Below are 22420 nucleotides of genomic sequence, written 5' to 3' on the forward strand. Positions count from 1 at the left end.
TGCTTGTCTGTATGTCAGCGCGCCTTAATTTTCACGGTCGTGACCTGCGAATAATGATGATGTACGCTTCTGAATTCCGATTTACTCATTGGAATGACCTATAACTTTGCATGCTGTTTCTAAGTGAAATTTGGAGTTGGCCAGTGAAAACCGTTTGAATTTATGTCAAACCGTTCGTATTTTATAATCGAAAGGTGCTTGTCTGTATGTCAGCGCGCCTTAATTTTAACGGTCGTTCCTTGCGAATGATGACGATGTGCGCTTCTCAGCTGCATTAAGTCTTAAATTTTGGAGCTGATATTGTACGTCATAACATTACTGTTCACATAAAAATTCGCTAATGTAGCACTAGATAGTCTGTAAACACTGCATTCCTCTCAGTACACAATCAAATATTCACTTCTTTAGAAGTATGAAAAAAAGTTTCAAGTGCACTGGTTAAAAACAAGTACTCTACGACAGATGTAATCAAAGCATGAACTACAGAAATTGCCAAAGATTAGAACAACAACAGAAATGATCACTTTTAACAAAATCGTTTAAAGCCATGTGCAAAATATGGGTGTACGTTATCCAGTGATGTGTTATGTATTCTATTAAAATGATGAAATCTATCACTGTTTCGTGTTTGTTTTGTTTCATGTTCATTGTACCTTGATGTGTGTAATTTTGATTGGAATGGAAGCAACAATTTACCAACCAAAGTATTTTATCGTTTTGTAACACACCTTTTGTTACAACTTTTGTTAATGCTTTAGCTAATGTTGCAAAAAAAGGAATATATTCTTTAGAATCATTTTGAACTAGCTATGGGTCTTGACAATAATTGATGAGTCAACAATATGCAACTTGCTGATTCAGCACTTATTGTCACTGTAAAAGGCTACGCTCCGTTGCGTCATCTACCACAAATTCAGAAAGAAACAGAAAGAGAAACGTGAACAATATGTAAAAGAAAAAAGTAGAAAGAAGCTTAAGGATCTCGACACACCAAAAGTTAAAAAAAAACAATTGGAGCTTTTGTTGGGCGACATTTTCTGTCGTGTTATATGGAGACTAGGATGCAGGGGTGGAATATTTAGAGGAATGAGGCGAGATGAACTGTTAGGAAAAGAGGAAACTGCCCAAGGAATTTTTCAATTTTAGTTGAAAAGCAGAAAGAACAAAATCGACATGGTTGCATTGTTTTGTCCAAACTTGAATATGATCACCTCAAGGTTGCATCTGACCATGCATGGGCTTTTTTGAAACATAAGCCGGGAGAGAAATCTCAAGCTTTTCCATCATTGGTTACTGCTGGTGCTGAAATGGAAGCCACTGCCACTACATTCAATAGGCTTTTCAAACTGGTTTCTATCAACGTAAATGGCAGTTTCAGCAACTGATGTCAGAAAAGTAATAACAACCAAAATGCGAGATGCTCCAGCAGAAGTTCAAAAAGCAGTTGCCAGGGCCGAGGGGCACTCAATCGAAATGGCAAATCGGGTGTATGACTTGTCTCATCCTTTGGAAATTGTTGAAACAGCTAGGATGGCTATGGAGGAGGTGGTTTCAAGTAAGCACCCGTTTACTAATTCATTTTCAACTACCCTACAGGATTTTTCTTCAATAGTTTCTGTTTCGCAATTTGGTCAGTTAAAACCTTTTCATCATTATATTCTAGATGATATAAGTATGTTTTAATATGATATTAAATAGTTGTTTGTTTTGTACAGAAGATATATCTCAATCTCAACCGGATCAGGAGTCGTCAGAAACTGGTATGTATATGACTTACATACTACAATCAATGTTAGACAGGCATTCACATGTTATAAGTAAGCACTCTAGTTGTACATGGTGTGCTTGCCACCTATACAGTCATTCCATAACGACCATTGGGGGTGTAATCTAACTTTATATTACATTATACAAAAGCAGCAATGCCAATAAATTTGACATAAGAGTCACAACTCAAGCATCTTCCTGCCATAAGAAGGAAATTTTAAACTAAACTCTGCAAGAATTTTGACTGTTATGTCAAATATATTGACTTCGTTATTTTTAGAGTTACGCTTATTTTGCACTAACTTAATATTATACTTGTCTAATTTCATTTACTGTGTCACAGAAAGTGGAGAAACAATCGCAACCACAACGTCAGAAAATCAAAAACTCAGCACTGGTAGGCTTGCGTTTTTTGCTTTTAGTATTTTATTTATTTCAATGCAATTTTAATAACTGACAAGTTTACTTGATTGCAACCAATTGCTGTCATGAACTACCTCTGAACATAGTGCATTGAAGTTGTTATAGTCCAAGTCATGGCAGTTATAATTGTATTTACAACTATTTATATTATGTTGCAGATGAATCATTGTATATAATGGTTCAGTTTGTGGACGATAATGAAGTTTTACAAATTTTTCGAATCTCTGACTTAAAAACATTGGACAACAAGAAATTTAAAGACTTCTCTCAAATTCCTGAAGGTGGTTTATGCAAAGCAAGGTGGCCAGCAGACAAGCTGTTTTATAAAGCTAAAAGATTCCATAGTCGCTATGTAAGTTTACTAGACTTGAACTTTTTAAAGCTTAGTAATACCAGATGCAAGTAGGATAATTGTAACAGCCTAATGACATCCCATTAAACGTACATGAAATAATATAAAATTGCAATCTTTCCAAGAAATATTAATATTTTTTTGTCTACTTCCAGGTACACCAACTAAAGAAAAATGCAGCTCAAATTCTGAAGCATCACCAAAAAAGAGAAGACTTTTCTAAATTATTTAAAATAACATGTCATGCAGTTACATTGTTTCTGTAAAATAACTTTTTTCTATTCATATATTTTCTATTCATATTTCTCACTGTAGTTGATAGTCTGTGATGCAGCTTTAAAATTACCTAATTTATTGACTGCAAAACAAACATACATTTACTTACATTTTACATGTCCCAAGCTATTTTGGAAACTTAAAATCATTGCATTTCTGTTTTGCATTGCCATTAACCTTATTATCTTAGTGAATGTTTCCAATGTTCAGTGTTCATTTTCATTATTTTTGTAAATAATCATTTATTTTCATCGCTTTATGTTCTTTTTGCAACAATGTTGTTGAAGCCCTAAGCCCCATTTTACTATTGAATGATTCCAATTTTCGGTGTTCACTTCCTTTTTTTTGTACATAATCATTTATTTTCATCGCTGTATGTTCTTTTTGCAACAATGTTGTTGAAGCCCTAAGCCCCATTTTACTATTGAATGTTTCCAATGTTCGGTGTTCACTTCCCTTTTTTGTACATCATCATTTATTTTCATCGCTGTATGTTCTTTTTGCAACAATGTTGTTGAAGCCCTAAGCCCCATTTTACTATTGAATGTTTCCAATGTTCTTTTTGCAACTTTGTTGTTGAAGCCCTAAACCCCATTTTACTATTGAATGATTCCAATTTTCGGTGTTCACTTCCTTTTTTTGTGCATAATCATTTATTTTCATCGCTGTATGTTCTTTTTGCAACAATGTTGTTGAAGCCCTAAGCCCCATTTTACTATTGAATGTTTCCAATGTTCTTTTTGCAACAATGTTGTTAAAGCCCTAAGCCCCATTTTACTATTGAATGTTTCCAATGTTCTTTTTGCAACTTTGTTGTTGAAGCCCTAAACCCCATTTTACTATTGAATGTTTCCAATTTTCGGTGTTCACTTCCCTTTTTTTTTGCATAATCATTTATTTTCATCGCTGTATGTTGTTTTTGCAACTTTGTTGTTGGAGCCCTAAGCCCCCTTTTACTATTGAATGTTTCCAATGTTCGGTGTTCACTTTCCTTTTTTTGTAATTAATCATTTATTTTCATCGCTGTATGTTCTTTTTGCAACAATGTTGTTGAAGCCCGAAGCCCAATTTTAATATTGAATGTTTCCAATGTTCTTTTTGCAACAATGTTGTTGAAGCCCTAAGCCCAATTTTAATATTGAATGTTTCCAATGTTCTTTTTGCAACAATGTTGTTGAAGCCCGAAGCCCAATTTTAATATTGAATGTTTCCAATGTTCTTTTTGCAACAATGTTGTTGAAGCCCGAAGCCCAATTTTAATATTGAATGTTTCCAATGTTCTTTTTGCAACAATGTTGTTGAAGCCCTAAGCCCCATTTTACTATTGAATGTTTCCAATGTTCTTTTTGCAACAATGTTGTTGAAGCCCTAAGCCCCATTTTACTATTGAATGTTTCCAATGTTCTTTTTGCAACAATGTTGTTGAAGCCCTAAGCCCCATTTTACTATTGAATGATTCCAATTTTCGGTGTTCACTTCCCATTTTTTGTACATAATCATTGATTTTCATCGCTGTATGTTCTTTTTGCAACTTTGTTGTTGAAGCCCTAAGCCCCATTTTACTATTGAATGTTTCCAATATTCGGTGTTCACTTCCCTTTTTTGTAATTAATCATTTATTTTCATCGCTGTATGCTCTTTTTGCAACTTTGTTGTTGAAGCCCTAAGCCCCATTTTACTATTGAATGTTTCCAATGTTCGGTGTTCACTTCCCTTTTATGTAAATAATCATTTATTTTCATCGCTGCATGCTCTTTTTGCAACGTTGTTGTTGAAGCCCTAAGCCCCATTTTGCTATTGAATGTTTCCAATGTTCTTTTTGCAACAATGTTGTTGAAGCCCTAAGCCCCATTTTGCTATTGAATGTTTCCAATGTTCTTTTTGCAACATTGTTGTTGAATCCCTAAGCCCCATTTTCCCACTGAAAAGTTTCACTTCATCAAAATTCCGAACTAATAAACACATAAAATTAATTTAGCTGTGCGGTTTGAATGCTAAAATTTGCAGACCTCTACCTCCACCTAACGGTTTTTCGTTGACTTGAAAAAATATGTTCCGAACAAAAATTGTAACATTATGTGGTCGTTAGAAACCGTTACCTATGCTAACAAAAATTTTGTTACAAAAAAAAATCTCGTTCCGAACCATTACATAGGAGAACAATATGGGTGCATGTGCTTTATTATTATTTTTTTTTTCACGGGGTTTGAACCCAGGACGCTCCCGGGGACGAATCCGGATCAGGTTTTTTATGTCTGTATATGGGTCAGGCGCGCCGGACCATTCGGCCAAGGTCCTGCTCATGTGCTTTATTGTGTTTGGCAAGAAATCAAGAGTGTAATGAACCGCCACCAAACGTAAGTTTTAAAATGCGTTTCAATTCACTTGTTAACAATATATCCATTCATCACTCGACACAGAACGATAAACTACAAGAAAGAATAGAAAAAAGACAATAAGAAAAATAGTGACACTCTAGTCGAGCAATAGTTTAGCAGAAACCTAAATGTGTTTTCAGCATTAAATCACTGGTTGTATTTTTACTTAACCAAACTAAAAACAAGTTAAGAAAAAAACGGTTTCAACCTAGCAGCATATAACACGTACTTGTTTTTGTTTAGTATACTGCGAATATAGGAAACAGTTCGTCAAACACGGTAAACTTTGATTGATTGTGAGAGTAATTGTTTGCCTCATGTAGCTTTGATATTGTCGTTTTCAGTTTGTGTTACCTTTTATAGGGTTTCTTTGAGATGAGACATCAAGGATATCATAATAAATTCGACAGTCAAAACAATGGTAGGAAGAATTCACATGAATATTGTCTGTGTATTTGAGTGAACATCATTGTTATGTTAAACTATTTATAGCCCGAAATGCGTTCTCCAATTTCGACCATAATATGAGCAGAACAACCAACACGTGATGAGGGTCGAAACCAGTTCAACCAGTTACAACCACAACAAAAAGACACTCAAACAACTAATGCTCGCTGTATTGCATTCAAACAAAACATAGCTTAATATTTAAAAAAATCTAACTTTTTTAAGTTTTGTTCATTTCAAACAACCATATATACTTGCAATATTTCTTTACTGTGTTTTTTGAACTTTTTTGAACAATATCCAGCATTTCTTCTTTTAATGCAATCTGAAGAACAAATGCATCATTGTGCACTGTATCGCGTGACTTGCTATCAAAAACCAGAGGCAATATTTATTTTTACACAAATAAATGCTATTTTTGTTTTCAATTTTGTCATCGAACGTTTTTTATTTGCTGTAGATCATTTGCATGTATGTCTGGTCATCTGTACTTTCAGGTGATGTTTAACCGCATAATATTCGTTCCGTACAACGTTTATCATGTGTCATTTTGGGTTAAATAGGTACGCAAACATACAAAGTCTTTTGTAAATTTGTACAGTCAGCCAGGCTTGTTTAAACTGCTCGAGGCAAAAGTGTAATCGAGAGTTTGCAGCAACATCTTTTATTATGCTGCACTTGAACCCGCAAAGAATCGAATAAATTATTGCCCTTTTTGTTTTGCTCTTTTAAGGTGAGCGCACTGCCATATAACATATTGGAATGTTTCCTTCTGCATCTACAGCTGTGCCACATGTCAGCGGTTATTTTTAAACCTGCATTTGCCGTATATTTTGGTAAAAAAAAACAGAAGAAAATGTTTTAGCCCAGACGAATCTGAATTAAATCAATTTCCAGTATTATAAATATTATTGCACTAAAAAGATTAATTTGCAAGCCCACTTGGATGATCAAAACATGTTAAAGCAATATTCTACCTGATTAGGATAATATTGTATTATCCAGCAGTAATATTTTATACGGCCATTGCAAAGTATTTTGCAGACATAAGGGTGGGATATACAAATTAAAAATTGCCATGTTCAAAATGGCATTGCTTTCAGGTTGTAAAAATTTTCTACATTTACTTTTCATTTGTACTTATTATGCAATGAATCTTGGCTGAGCAAAAACAAGAATGTTTGAGCTTTATGTTTTTATGTTTGGTAATTTATCAACCTTTGTTTCTACAGAATTTTTTAGGGCAACACTCTATCCATGTTGTTTCATATTTGTCTTTAGGTGCAGGATTAAAAACAAGCACTCCGTGTTCAACAATCAACAAAGTCTGTGCATCTGGAATGAAATTAATTAGCGTCGCAATCAATCAAGTGTGGACACCAAGACGTCATGGTGGCGGGTGGCATGGAAAGCATGTCAAATGCTCCATTTGTGATGCCACGAACGCCACCAGCGTATGACGGCGTAAAAATGATCGACCTTATTGTTCATGATGGCTTGACTGATGCTTACGGGAAATTTCACATGGGTATATGTGGATAGAATAGTGCAAAAAAACATTCAATATCTCGTCAAGAGCAAATGCATATGCCATTGAGTCATATACAAGAAGTGCAAAGGCTACTGAAGATGGGCAGTTTAAAGATGAAATTGTTGATGTTGTTATTGAAGGTAAATTGTAAAGTATATTTTACAAATATTGGATAAAACTTCCTGTACAATTTGATTGCATATGATACATGTTTGATAAATCAAGTTTATAGAGCTCTTCTTGCAAATGTATTTTTATTCCGACATTTGATTTTCGAATTCATGAATTTTCCTTTGTTATTGTGCTCTGTACTAGTCGCATTCAGTGATATTTACCCTGATGAAGACGACCTGCATAGGACATTGAAATGTCAGAATAAAAATACATTTGCCAGAAGAGCTCTATAAACTTGCTATATGCCTGGCAGCAATAGCTTATATATGCATATGAAACATGATTGATATATATATGCTCTATTTAACACTTTGGTGACAAGACATTGCTTGTACAAGCTAGCATAGCCATATACACCATGCCAGATTGTTACAGAAGTAAAAGGCTTTAAACCCATACCCTACCAAAATCTGCTGTATTGATAATACCTTTTATGCTATAACAGCATGTACAGATTGCAGCGTACTTGAATATTAATTAATGTTGTTTATTTATGTTGTGTATTGTTTCAAGTTTAAACTGATAATTGGTAAGGTACAAATAACAGTTGTTATTTAATGGTAAAATAACGGCCCAAATAGACGTAAAAAGTGACATGCTTTATTTTTCAAATGTTTTGGCAAATGCTCATGTCATTATCAGTGATATGAAGTATATATAAACGGGCTTAACTGATGTGGCTCTTCATATCACCAATGATGCGTGAGCATTTGGCGAAATGTTAAAAAAATAAATCATGTTGCTTTTTACGTATATTTGGGCCGTTATTTTCACCATTAAATAACAACTGTTATTTCTACTTTACCAGTTATCAGTCAAAACATAAAACAATAGACAATATAATAAAAAAACACTATTTGGGCTGTTATTTTCACCATTAAATTATAAACAGATCCACACATAGTGTTCCAAAGTTACCGTATTTACTCGATTGTAAGCCGCCCTCATTTATAAGCAGCCCTCGATTGTAAGCCGCATGTTGAGGTGTTAAAAAAATAATGTAAACCGCTATTTGCCAATATGTGTTAGTTACGTTGATAGCTGTACCCAACAGAACATATATGTACATGCATACATGTTTTGAACCCCAAATAATTTAAAATGTTGGAGTATAGAAATAATTTCGGTACAAAATAAAAATGTAAGCCGCACAAACAGCAGCTAAAAAACAATATAAGCCACCGCTTACAATCGAGTAAATACGGTATTATTTGATCATGATTAATTAATGTGAATTTATCTTCTTCTTTTTTCAGGAAAGCGTGGGAAACCCGACATCACAGTTTCAGAAGACGAAGAATTCAAAAAAGTAAATTTCGACAAAATTCCAAAACTGAAGGCGGTTTTTCAAGCTGAAAATGGAACTGTCACTGCAGGCAACGCAAACACATTAAACGATGGCGCAGCTGCATTATGCCTTATGTCAGCACAAGCAGCTATTAATTTTCGTCTAAAACCATTGGCTCGAATTGTTGGCTTTGCAGATGCCGCCGTTGAACCAATAGACTTTCCAGTTGCCCCTGCATTTGCTATACCGAAAGCGCTTAAAATGGCTGGAGTCCGAGAAGACCAAATTGCATCATGGGAAATTAACGAGGCATTTAGTGTTGTGGCATTGGCGAATATTAAACTTTTGGGCATTGACTCGGCTAAAATGAATGTTGACGGGGGTGCTGTGTCACTTAGGCACCCCATTGGCATGTCCGGTGCCAGAATTTTGGCTCATTTGGCCCATAGATTAAAACCAGGGGAATTTGGATGTGCTGGTATTTGTAATGGCGGTGGTGGTGCTAGTGCTTTAGTTGTTGAAAAACTTTAATATGTTTGACCTATGTAAAGATGTTATCTTTCTATCATGTACAGTGATGTTTTAAAATAGTTCCTTTATGTGATTTTTACATGACCTCTAAACTGTATGGTTTTTAGGCTTGGTTTATTTGCAATTTAAATTTTGGTATGCCTTGTATGTTCAAAAGCCAGTCACAGTCAACCATAGCATTTGTTGCATATATATTCAACTTAAAAATGGTTAAATTAGTACTTTAATGAGCTTATAGATGCATTGTTTAGCCAGCTTTAGCAAAATCTTTGCCAAACAAATAGCCAAAACAATTGTTTTTGTCAAGGTTTGCAAACCTCTATAAATAGAGTTATTTATGTTATCACACAAACCATCTCAAAGTGGTACATTATTTCATTGTATTTTTTGCCTTACCTAAAGTGTGTCTGTTCTGTTTAAAAGATGTGTGGAACAAAATTATATAAAAGTTTTTCGATTATTTTGTGCTGTCTAACAATAACACAGAAATGCTATTCAGTTTGAATGCAGATATTCGAAGTTGAAACATCAATCTTGGATTGCATGAGTTAAGAACAGGATTTTTACATTAGAGGTGCTGTTTTTTTATTTACTCTTAGTGTACACATAATCATTTTTTCGATTCTGGCCGGAAACGGGCCAACCGGGCAACCCTGGACACATTGTCGGCCGTTATTGAAGGTAGAGTTACTAACAGAGGAATTAGTATAGCCCCTGGTTGAAATTTGTTCGATAGGTGGCGCAACGGAGCATAGACATTTATGGTGCCATAAATAAATTGCTGAGTCAGCACCATAAACGCCTATGCTCCGTTGCGCCACCTATTTCAACCAGGGGCTATACTAATTCCTCTGTTAGTAGTTCTACCGTTATTGAAACATAGACCTATGATGCGGCCGTCAATAGCGAAAGCCAAAAAACGTCCCCCTTGTCTACATCAAAGAATGTACTTCTGTTTGCACCGTAATAGTTAGTTAGCATGTGGGCTTTTTTATTTTGAAAAAGACAAAATCTATCCAATCTACTACGTCGAGTCTACTGCGCATGTAACATTTGTTTTAAAACATGACTTTGCACGCTTTAAGCGGGTTTCCTAACGAGCTTCGTGCAGTCAACCGCAGCACTAGTTACATACATGGCCTTGCAAGCCTAAACGCGGGTTTCCTAACGAGCTTCGTGCATTTAAACATAGCGCTTGTTACATGCATGATTTGGCCCACTTGAATCCGGTTTCCTAACGAGCTTCGTGCAATCCACCATGGCGCTTGTTACATCTATGACTTTGCACGCCTAAAGCGAGTTTCCTAACGAGCTTCGTGCAGTCAACCATGGCGCTTGTTGCATGCACGATTTTGCCCCCTTAAAGCGGGTTTCCAACCGAGTTTCGTTCATTCCACCAAATCGCTTGTTGCATGCACGACTTTGCAAGCTTAAAGTGAGTTTCCTAACAGGCTTCGTGTAGTCAACCGTCGCACTTGTTGCATGCACGACTTTGCAAGCTTACGAATTCCCCTCGAGCTTAATGCAGTATTCTTTTCAATTAATCAAAGTTCCCCTTTTTATAACTTCACGTTGTTGTGCAAATTTCAATGGTGTCTTATCGCTCATGCCATGAATATCCTGTTTGGAAGTTTCTCTATGAGAAGTTGAATGCAATCAAGCAAAGAACGTTCTTTGAGAAATAGCTAAAGCGATATATCCTGCTTTCGTTATGAACTACAAAGTCCATTGTAAGTTTAACTTCCCTATATGCATCAATAGACTTCATCTGTCTACTGTCTTTTGCGCACCCTTAGGGGAATCTTATATATCCGTCTTTATATCTTACTGGTTTCGATAGGAATTTCCCTTCTTCGTCCTTCCGTGTAAACAAACTATAAAGCTATAAATATACCGCATGGACCCTGGCCTTTCTGATATGCAGGCTAGAGTAGTAGGTGCAAGGTAAATATTTGGTGATTGATTTCAACGTTTTCTATGGCAGCGGTTTTCAAACTTGGGTCCGCGGTCCCTTAGGGATCCGCCACGTGAATGCAGACAGACTTGAAGCATTTGGACCTCGAGTGCTCGAGAAAATTGCGAAGAGACTGTTAGGGCAAAAAATATTTACTCTTCGTAGACACATTGGCGGCTGTTAGTGAAATAAGTACCTGTGATGCGGTCGTCAATAGCAAAATCCAAACAACGCGCCCCTTTTCTACGGTAATGAATGCACTTTTGTGAGCACCGTTTTAGTTAGTTAGCATGTGGGCTTTTTTGAAAAAGACAAAGTACTTATGCATGTAACATTTGTTTTACTACGTGCACGACTTTGCACGCTTAAAGTGAGTTTCCTAACGAGCTTCGTGCAGTCAACCATTGCTCTTGTTACATGCATGACCTTGCACGCTTAAATCCGTTTTCCCAATGAGCTTTGTGTAGTCAACCATGGCGGTTGGTACATGCACGACTTTGCAAGCTTGAACGGATTTATTAACGAGCATCGTGTATTCAACCATCGCGCTTGTCACATTCATGACTTTGCACACTTTATGCGGGTTTCCTAACAAGTTTCGTTTAGTCAACCATTGCGTTGTTACATCTATCACTTTACAAGCTTAAAGTGGGTTTCCTAACGAGCTTCGTACAATCAACCATAACGCTTGTTGTATGCACGACTTTGCAAGCTTACGAGTTCCCCTTGAACTTAATGCAATACATCGTTTTTAATCAAATTACTCATGCCATGCATATCCTGTTTGGATGTTTCCATATAAGGAGTCGAAAGTCAAGCAAAGAACGTGCTTTGGGATATAGCTAAAGTAATAAGCTTATATCCTGCTTTCGTTATGAACTACAAAGTCCGTGTATATTTCAACTTCCGTATACGCATCAATAGACTTCATCTGTCAACTGTTGGTTGTGCACGATTAGGGGAATCTTATTAATCCGTCTTCATATCTTGCTGGTTTCGAAAGGATCTTCCCTTCTTAGTACTTCCGTGTAAACAAAATATAAAACTATAAATATACCGTAAGAACCCTGGCCTTTGTGATATGCAGGCTAGAGTAGTAGGTGCGAGGTAAATGTTTAGTGATTGAGTTCAAAATTTTCTATGGCAGCGGCTCTCAAACTAGGGTCCGCGGTCCCTTAGGGGTTCGCTCCACGAATTCAGTAGGACCACGAAGATTTAGGTGGTACACAGAGTTAGAAAAAGTCGCCAGGTGGTACGCGATTAGTATAAGTTTGAGAACAACTGATGTAGAGCATTTTTCATTTGAAAAAAAAAAATTTCTCCTAGGATAATTTATTGCGATTTTTTATATCAGCCAATGGTGGCATTTAGATCCAGGCAATTGTTGTCATTTTCTCCAGTGACTAGCATGGTGCAAGTGACTGCTGTGCTTAAAATGATCGAAAGTTCAAGTTGTAAGCGAAGTTTTTTAAGTATGAGATTTCAGTTAGCTTTTTGTGGATGATGCACTGTGAAGCGGTTGTTATTTCGTTGTTCTTAGTGCTTTCACTAACAAATTCTAACTCAGTCAAAATACATTTAGTATTACTAATTCAATCAACTAAAATAAAGTAACTAACAATAGTTCAGTGACACAAAATACATAAAATAATGCTAATATCAATTTAACATCAATTTAGTCAAAAAAAAACAATTAATAACTCAGTTAACCAAAATACAGCAACCAATACTAATTCAATCAAACAAAATACAGTAACTAATACTTATTCAGTTACACAAAATACCTCAAATAATACTAATTCAGTCAAACAAAATACAGTAACTAATACTTATTTTAGTCACAGAAAAAACACAAAATAATATTAATTTAGTCAAACAGAATACATTTATTCACACTAATTCATTAAATCAAAATACAGTAACTAACACTAATTTAATCACACAAAAAACACTAAATAATATTAATTTAGTCAAACAGAACACATTAACTAAATCTAATTCAGTCAAACAAATTACATTTAATAATACTAATTCAGTCACCAAATACAGTAACTAATACCAATGCAGCCACACAAAAAACACTAAAGATTGTGAATTCAGTCAATCAAAAATAATATCAATTTAGTCAAACAAAAAACGAAGTAATATTAATTCAGTTAACCAAAATACAGTAACTAATACTGATTCAACCAAACATAATACATTTACAAATACTAACTCAGTGAAAACACATCTTACATTAATTTAGTCACCCAAAATAATATAAATAATACTAATTCAGTCAATTAAAATACGCCAAGTAATACTTAATTTAGTCAAACAAATGACAGTAACTGTAACACTAATACAGTGTAACAACCTCATCTCCTCTGAACCGAGAGTAGTTCTTGGACGGGGTACAAGAAACATCCAAATCTATGACAGTTGCTTGCTCTCGTTGTTGCGCAGCTCGACGTAATGCGATCCAACACCGATAGCGACGATAAACTCTCTGATGGAAACGCAGAGCTTCTCTTACAATTGAAACGCCTTCCCTGGCTTGCAGGTTTTCCAAAGTGTTGCTCAAGATTGTGTTCTTGCAGAATAGTTCTCTGGTCTGCTTCAGTCGTTTGTGCACTACTCGAATTAGGTCGTGCGACTTTGGTTTAACGAACTCGTCTGCAGCATTCGCGTTGTTCAGCGAACACTTCAAATAGTACTCAATAATACTCTTCGTTTATTCGTTATCCCAAGCAATCGTTGGAGTGCAATCATCAAAGGAACGCCAATGTCATATCTCTAGGCAAACTAGGTCAGACAACGGTATTGACTAACTTACGTGTGCAACAGTTATTAGGTCAGTCTGAGTGCTGCTATCAGTAAAAACTCCTAGAATTCGAAATGGTTTAAACCGTACTGTAATTCTTGCTGTCTTTTTGACTTAAACTGCAGCGTCATTAACTAGAGACATTTCTTATATCAGTCAAACAGAATACACAAAATATATAGTACTAATTCAGTCAAATAGAATACACTAAGTAATACTAATTCAGTCAAACATAAATACAATAACCAATATTAATTCAGTCATACAAAATAACCGTAACTCATACTATTTCAGTCAACTAAAACACAGTAATTAAGACTAATTCAGTCACACAAAATACCTTAAGTAATACTAATTCAGTCAACCAAAATGCAGTAACTTACGCTAATTTAGTCAAACAAAATACAGTTACTAATACTAATTCAGTCAACCAAAATACTGTAACTAATACTAATTCAGTTACACAAAAACACTAAATATTATTAATTAGGTGAACAGAATACACCAACTATTACTAATTCAGTAACGCAAAATGCATTTAATGATATTAATTCAGTCACACAAAAAACACTATGAACCAAAACACAGTTACTAACACTAATTCAGTCTCATAAAATACCTAAAATAATACTAATTCAGTGAACCAAAAATCACTAATAGTAATTCAATCAAACAGAACGCACTAACTAGTACTAATTCAGTCAAACAAAATACACCAAGTGATACTTAATTCAGTCAAACATTAGACAGTAACTGTAACACTAATTCAGTTAATAAAAATACACTAACTAAGAGTAATTCAGTCAAACAAAATACAATACTAATACTAATTCAGTGATACAAAATACAGTAACCAATGCTAATCCAGTCAAACGAAATATGCCAAGTAATACTTGATTCAGTCAAAGAAATAACACTAGCTATAACACTAATTCTTTATCAAAAGACGGTAACTGTAACACTAATTCAGTTAATAAAAGTAATACCAATTAAGTCAAACGGAATACACTAACTTATACCAATTTAGTCAAACAGAACACACAACCTGATACTAATTCAGTCAGTTAATCAAAATACACCAAATAATACCAATTCATCAACTGGAATACACTAACTAATACCAATTTAGTCAAACAGAATACACGAACTAATGCTAATTCAGTCAGTCAATTAAAATACACCTAATAAAGTCAATTTAGTCAAACGGAATACACTAACTAATACCAATTTAGTCAAACAGAATAAACCAACCAAAACTAATTCAGTCAAACAAAATATGCCAAGTAATACTTAATTCAGTCAAAGAAAAGACAGGAACTATAACACTAACTGAGTGTAGCTCCTTCTTCTCTGAACCGGGAGTTGTTCTTGGACGGGGTGCAATGAACGTTTAAATCTATGACGGTTGGTTGCTCTCCTTGTTGCGAGGACCAAAAGCCAACGGAGGGCGGAGCTCGACGTAATGCGATCCAACCAGATGACGATGATCAACTCTCTGATGGAGACGCAGAGCTTCTCTTACAATTAAAACGCCTTCCCAGGCTTGTTGTCGAAATTGTTACTCGAAATTGTGTTTTTGTAGACTGGTTCTCTGGTTTGCTTCAGTCGTCCGTACACTACTCGAATTAGGTCGTGCGAATCTGGTTTAAGAATCCCGTCTTAAGCAATCAAGTTGTTAACTCATACTAATTTAGTCAAACAAAATACAATAACCAATATTAATTCAGTCATACAAAATAACACTAACTCATACTAATTTAGTCAAACACAATACAATAACCAATATTTATTCAGTCATACAAAATAACACTAACTCATACTAATTTAGTCAAACAAAATACAATAACCAATATTTATTCAGTCATACAAAATAACACTAACTCATACTAATTTAGTCAAACAAAATACAATAACCAATATTAATTCAGTCATACAAAACAACACTAACTCATACTAATTTAGTCAAACAAAATACAATAACCAATATTAATTCAGTCATACAAAATAACACTAACTCATACTAATTTAGTCAAACAAAATACAATAACCAATATTTATTCAGTCATACAAAATAACACTAACTCATACTAATTTAGTCAAACACAATACAATAACCAATATTTATTCAGTCATACAAAATAACACTAACTCATACTAATTTAGTCAAACAAAATACAATAACCAATATTTATTCAGTCATACAAAATAACACTAAATCATACTAATTTAGTCAAACAAAATACAATAACCAATATTAATTCAGTCATACAAAATAACACTAACTCATACTAATTTAGTCAAACAAAATACAATAACCAGTATTAATTCAGTCATACAAAATAACACTAACTCATACTAATTTAGTCAAACAAAATTAATTCAGTCATACAAAATAACACTAACTCATACTAATTTAGTCAAACAAAATACAATAACCAATATTAATTCAGTCATACAAAATAACACTAACTCATACTAATTTAGTCAAACACAATACAATAACCAATATTTATTCAGTCATACAAAATAACACTAACTCATACTAATTTAGTCAAACAAAATACAATAACCAATATTAATTCAGTCATACAAAATAACACTAACTCATACTAATTTAGTCAAACAAAATACAATAACCAATATTTATTCAGTCATACAAAATAACACTACCTCATACTAATTTAGTCAAACAAAATACAATAACCAATATTAATTCAGTCATACAAAATAACACTAACTCATAATAATTTTGATTAAACAAAATACAATAACCAATATTTATTCAGTCATACAAAATAACACTAACTCATACTAATTTAGTCAAACAAAATACAATAACCAATATTAATTCAGTCATACAAAATAACACTAACTCATACTAATTTAGTCAAACAAAATTAATTCAGTCATACAAAATAACACTAACTCATACTAATTTAGTCAAACAAAATACAATAACCAATATTAATTCAGTCATACAAAATAACACTAACTCATACTAATTTAGTCAAACACAATACAATAACCAATATTTATTCAGTCATACAAAATAACACTAACTCATACTAATTTAGTCAAACAAAATACAATAACCAATATTAATTCAGTCATACAAAATAACACTAACTCATACTAATTTAGTCAAACAAAATACAATAACCAATATTTATTCAGTCATACAAAATAACACTAACTCATACTAATTTAGTCAAACAAAATACAATAACCAATATTAATTCAGTCATACAAAATAACACTAACTCATAATAATTTTGATTAAACAAAATACAATAACCAATATTTATTCAGTCATACAAAATAACACTAACTCATACTAATTTAGTCAAACAAAATACAATAACCAATATTAATTCAGTCATACAAAATAACATTAACTAATACTAATTCAATCGAAATTCAGTAACTGATGCTAATTCAGTCAACTAAAACACAGTAATTAACACTAATTCAGTCACACGAAATACCTAAAGTAATACAAATTCAGTCAAACAAAATACAGTTGCTAATACTAATTCAGTCAACCAAAATACTGTAACTAATACTAATTCAGTTGCACAACAACACTAAATATTATTAATTAGGCGAACAGAATACACCAACTATTACTAATTCACTAACACAACATACATTTAATTATATTAATTCAGTCATACAAAAAAACACTATTCAATGCAATTTATTAATACAAATTACAATTTATTCACACAAAATAACTATAATACTAATTGAGTTACTCTAAATACAACTAGAAAGGTGGCTTTCTGATATACTTCCATTTTATATATTCTATACGAAATTTACCAATTTACTATACACTTTATTTGATCTACACATGATTGTTTTTGCCAGGAAAAACGAATGGGTCCCCACATGCGCGTTTGTGAGGATTTACGGTTAACAAACGTCCTGGTTATTTTTAGATTCTTAAGGAAAAACCTAACCAACTTTAGCATTCACCCCACTTTAAAAGTTTTGTCCGTATTCTTTTTGCATCATTATTGTCATATAATTACAAAAAAACAGTAAATAAAAACAGGAAAAATACTTTTAATTTAATCTCATGCTTTGACCTTGATATTGTCGTTCAAGGTCAGTTTTTAAACACAATTTTCCAAAACTGAAAATTTGCATGATAACTTAATAAAACGACATAGCATAGCTGTGCCAAAACAGCTGATTTCTAATCACCGACACGGCCGTCTCGTAAAACGTCCGTCTGGACGTCAAGCTGAGCACTCCCGCTGCATTCACCCGCCTTAATCGTAAACAAGTGAATTACTCCCTTGAGAGTTGAGACTTCTATCTGACTGACAGTATACACATATTATGGGCTGTACAAGTAACTATATGGCCGATTAAGGCATATTTTTAAATACCAAACGAATAACCTACTGCAACCAATTGTTTAACATTTCAGCACATTAGGGCTTGTATTTTTGACCTTAAACTTATTATTTTGGGGTTTAGGGGTAAAAATGGGTGAATCCAATAAAAAGTTACAAAATTCTTTAGAATAGCTTACATTGCACCAACCAACAAAGCATGAAACTCTCAGATTATGTCATTTAATCATGCAGTACAGATGTTTTATTTTTTTTACGTAGAAAGGGACCGATAATAACTAATAATAATTCAATCAAAAAAAAATTACAGCAACTAGTATTAATCTAATAAAATACACTATTAGTTTAGTTGAAGCTATTAGCCAGTAGTTGTTATACTAGAGGCCACAGACGTTTTGGGCAGGGGTCAGCAACCTTTTTTGTACCGCTGACCCCGGGATACATGGGCAAAATGTTTCAAAGCATTTAACCTGAAAAAGTACACTGCCCGGTAACGAACGCTTCGCGGACCGGCACGGGGCCGGGACCCGGCGGTTGCCGACCACTTCTTTAGGGGTTCACAAAGCGAGTTACGCAGGACCACCAAGAGCTCATGGCTCTACAGTCTTACTTTATTTCAGATTCATGCTCATTTTTACCAAAAAAGGTCACCCAAGCATTCCCAACTGAGCTACACAGGCCCGGTGAAAAAAAGCCGAAAAAAAGTCCCGTTGCCTGCTTTGTATGGTGCACATGTGAACTTCGTAGTAGGTATAACGCCTGTAATAGCCAGGCCTGGTGTACTATGGCTTTTCGATTAGTATGCCGTGATCGCTGGCCTGCATCAACGCTTCAGGGCTGATCCCAGTAAGAATATATTCATCTTAGCTTGAATAGTTAAGGTTTCGTTTTGCCTAATTTTTTTATGTGCTTTCAACATTGCAATAAGTTTTGACCTGGAATTGAACAAATTTTGTTTTGTGGTTTATCGCGACCAATGAACATGAATTTGTACTAGTTTGGTTGTATTTTTGTCTCCATTATTCGTTTCGACCCATAGGTTGGAAAAGACCGTCCTATATGACATGCAAAAGTTGTATGTTTTTATAGATCAATCAAGGATACGTCTTTTTGATAGCTGTTGCATAGAAATCTTATACATGATGTGGTTATTGTTTCTGTTGTTTTTCGTCGGATGCGTGGAAGGTGAATGTCCGGGTGAGGATCTCAGTCTCGCTCCACGACCTTATACAAGTAACAAATCATTTTATTTGATAAACCTTCAATGTTAGGCTTTAGTCTTTAATATCGCGGTTTGAACAAAAGCTGAAATCTATTACACGAAAAAAACGACACCATTTACACAATGAAAACAAATGCACGTGTTTTTCATCATTTTGCAAACCATAAATATATATCAACTTGTGAGTCGGGCCAAAACACATTTCCATTTCTGCTTTATTTCTTATTGACTTAGACTTCCGTTGATTATTATTATTACTATTTATTCAAAACTTATTTTTTTGACAGAACCAGAAAATCTTTCGGTGTGCGAGAAACCGTACCTCGGTCCCAACTGCATCTGCCCTTCTTCAATGTTCGAATGTGCTTGTCACAAGTTTGGTCGGTGTGGAGACCAACCAAAGTGCATTGAAATGCTGTATGTAAACAACTGGAGCAACGAATGCGGTGATTGGAGTGATGAGTTTGGTGATTATTGTCCTGAAGGCAGGTTTCAGTGTGACTGCTTCAATACAACTTGTAAAGGTGTAATTGGATGTGGAAAATATTGGCCAGTGCAATGTAATGGAAACATAGAATGTATAGATGGCAGTGATGAAGTTAATTGCTCTTGTCCAGCTCATAAGTTTGAATGTGATTGTTTCAAAACAAACAATTGTACCGAAAGTCGTGGTTGCATCGAAATTGATTACGTTTGCGATGGTAGAAATGACTGTAGAGATTGGGGTGATGAAGTTAATTGTACTTGCCCAGCTGGTACCTTTGAATGCCCCTGTTACAAAACAAGGAACTGCACAACTGTAATTGGTGGTTGCATAAAAAACAAATGGCAATGCAATGGGCGGAATGATTGTGGAGATTGGGGTGATGAAGTTAATTGCACCTGCCCAGCTGATATGTTTGAATGCCCCTGTTACAAAACAAGGAACTGCACAACTGTAAATGGTGGTTGGATAAAAAACAAATCGCAATGCAATGGGCGGAATGATTGTGGAGATTGGAGTGATGAAGTTAATTGCACTTGCCCAGCTGATACGTTTGAATGTGATTGTTACAAAACAAAGAACTGCACAACTAATAATGGTTGCATCTACAAAGAATATCAATGTGATGGAGATAAAGACTGTGGAGATTGGAGTGATGAAATTAATTACACTTGCCCCGCCGAAAAGTTTCAATGTGCATGTGTTGCCACGAAACAATACATTGGAACAAAGGGAAGTTGTATTGACCGATCTTTGTTATGTGATGGAAATAATGACTGTTTTGATGGTAGTGATGAGACACATTACACATGTAACTGCTCTGGAGTTTACGCGAAATGTCCGTATGATCCTGGTAACAAACGTTACCCATCTAAAGTCAGATGCATAGATTTTCACTGGATTGGTGATGGAATTAGGGATTGCTTTGATGGAAGTGACGAAATGTGTTCAATCACAAATTTTACATGTCAATCTTGCACAATGTTTGCCACCTCTTGTAAGAGTGAGCAGCTTGTCAGGTATCTTGTACATTCTCCAGTCCCACAAGAGTGCAACACAGTAATCCAACCGTCGTGTGCTGATGACATCAACCGTTGTGAAAACAAGAATGTGATTTGTGTCTCATCAAACTGCAACGAAAGAAAAAATAAATATTGCCAGAAGGTTTTTATTTGTGAAAATGAAGAAATAATAGCTGGTAACAACTTCTGTGACTTAGTTAGTAGTTGTAGTGATAAAAGCGATGAAATCAAATCAGGATTTGGATTTAAATGCTCTGGATCATCGAGACAAGATGTTTGCGTTTTGCCTCAAGTTAACGTTTACGATTCAGTGGCTCAATGTTCTGATAAATCTGATCTTTGTTTCGTCAACGGACAGTTCAAATGTTTTCAGTGCCTGGATAAAAAGTTAATCATATCACCAAAGCAAGTTTGTGACGGTATTGTGGACTGTTTTGATATGTCTGATGAGTGTTTATGTTTGAATAAAAGTTTGTGTAAAGATATAAGGGGTTCTTGTCCGTCAAATCAGATGCATTGTCAAAATAAATCTGTTTGTATAGATCAAAGTGGAAAGTTGTGCAATTCAAGTGTGCAATGTGTTAACCAAATAAACACGAAATACTGCTCGGCTCCTAATAACGTGAAACAAACTCAGTGTTTGCCAGATGACACCAAACACCTTAAACTTGATGAAGTATTTAAGTGTGCAAAAACTGACAATCCACCATTAAGGTATTGGTTTCAGCATTGGTTAAACTTGGGCGTTAAATTTGACTTTTTGTTTAACTCAATATGCGATGGAATAGTGGACAAGCTTGGGGTGTTTGGGGAAATGAATTGCCATAACAGATTTAATTGTTTATCCAAAGAAAAAATTAACATGGACATCTCACAGGCTTGCGACGGAAAAATTGATTGCGACGATGGTTCAGATGAATTTTCAGGACTCTGTCACAGTGTTCGCTTTTATTGCAAAAGCAAAGAAAAGGTTTCTATTGACAAAAAAACACTTTGTGATGGAATTATCGATTGTGACAACGAAACTGATGAAAGCAAATGCCGTTGTGAAAAAGTCAGGTTTTATTGTACAAATAAACAACCCTTGTCGGTTGAATGGAAACTGGTGCAGAATGGAATTCGCGATTGTTCGGACGGAAGTGACGAATGCGTGAACTTGGCTAAAGATGCGTTTGCAGATGGCAACGAAATGATTGCTAATCCAATTTACCGAGTATGTTTTTGGATAACAGCTGTGTTAGCCTTGGTAGGAAATTTGTTTGTGTTTATTGCAACTGCTTATAGCTTATGGAATGCAGACAGGAATAAACATGTTTTTATTAACACCAGTGTTTTTATTCTTAACCTTTGTTGCTCAGATTTCCTGATGGGAATTTATCTGCTTACAGTTATAGTGCAAGC

The 22420-nt window shown here is 34.7% G+C and overlaps 1 protein-coding gene and 1 pseudogene across 1 annotated transcript; both read left to right on the forward strand.

Moving 5' to 3' along the window:
- The first annotated feature begins 763 nt into the window (after positions 1-763).
- On the forward strand, positions 764-4890 carry LOC145219176 (uncharacterized). Its single transcript, XM_080086564.1, has 5 exons — positions 764-1555; positions 1716-1760; positions 2111-2164; positions 2349-2542; positions 2698-4890. The coding sequence occupies exons 1-5, from the start codon at positions 1366-1368 to the stop codon at positions 2806-2808; spliced, it is 594 nt and encodes a 197-aa protein (XP_079942690.1). The 5' UTR covers positions 764-1365; the 3' UTR covers positions 2809-4890.
- Positions 4891-7032: 2142 nt separating this feature from the next.
- On the forward strand, positions 7033-9202 carry LOC145219290 (acetyl-CoA acetyltransferase, mitochondrial pseudogene; annotated as a pseudogene).
- The last annotated feature ends 13218 nt before the right edge of the window (positions 9203-22420 follow it).

This window comes from Phallusia mammillata, chromosome 3, assembly GCF_965637545.1.
Source record: "Phallusia mammillata chromosome 3, kaPhaMamm4.hap1.1, whole genome shotgun sequence".
Taxonomy (NCBI): Eukaryota; Metazoa; Chordata; class Ascidiacea; order Phlebobranchia; family Ascidiidae; genus Phallusia; species Phallusia mammillata.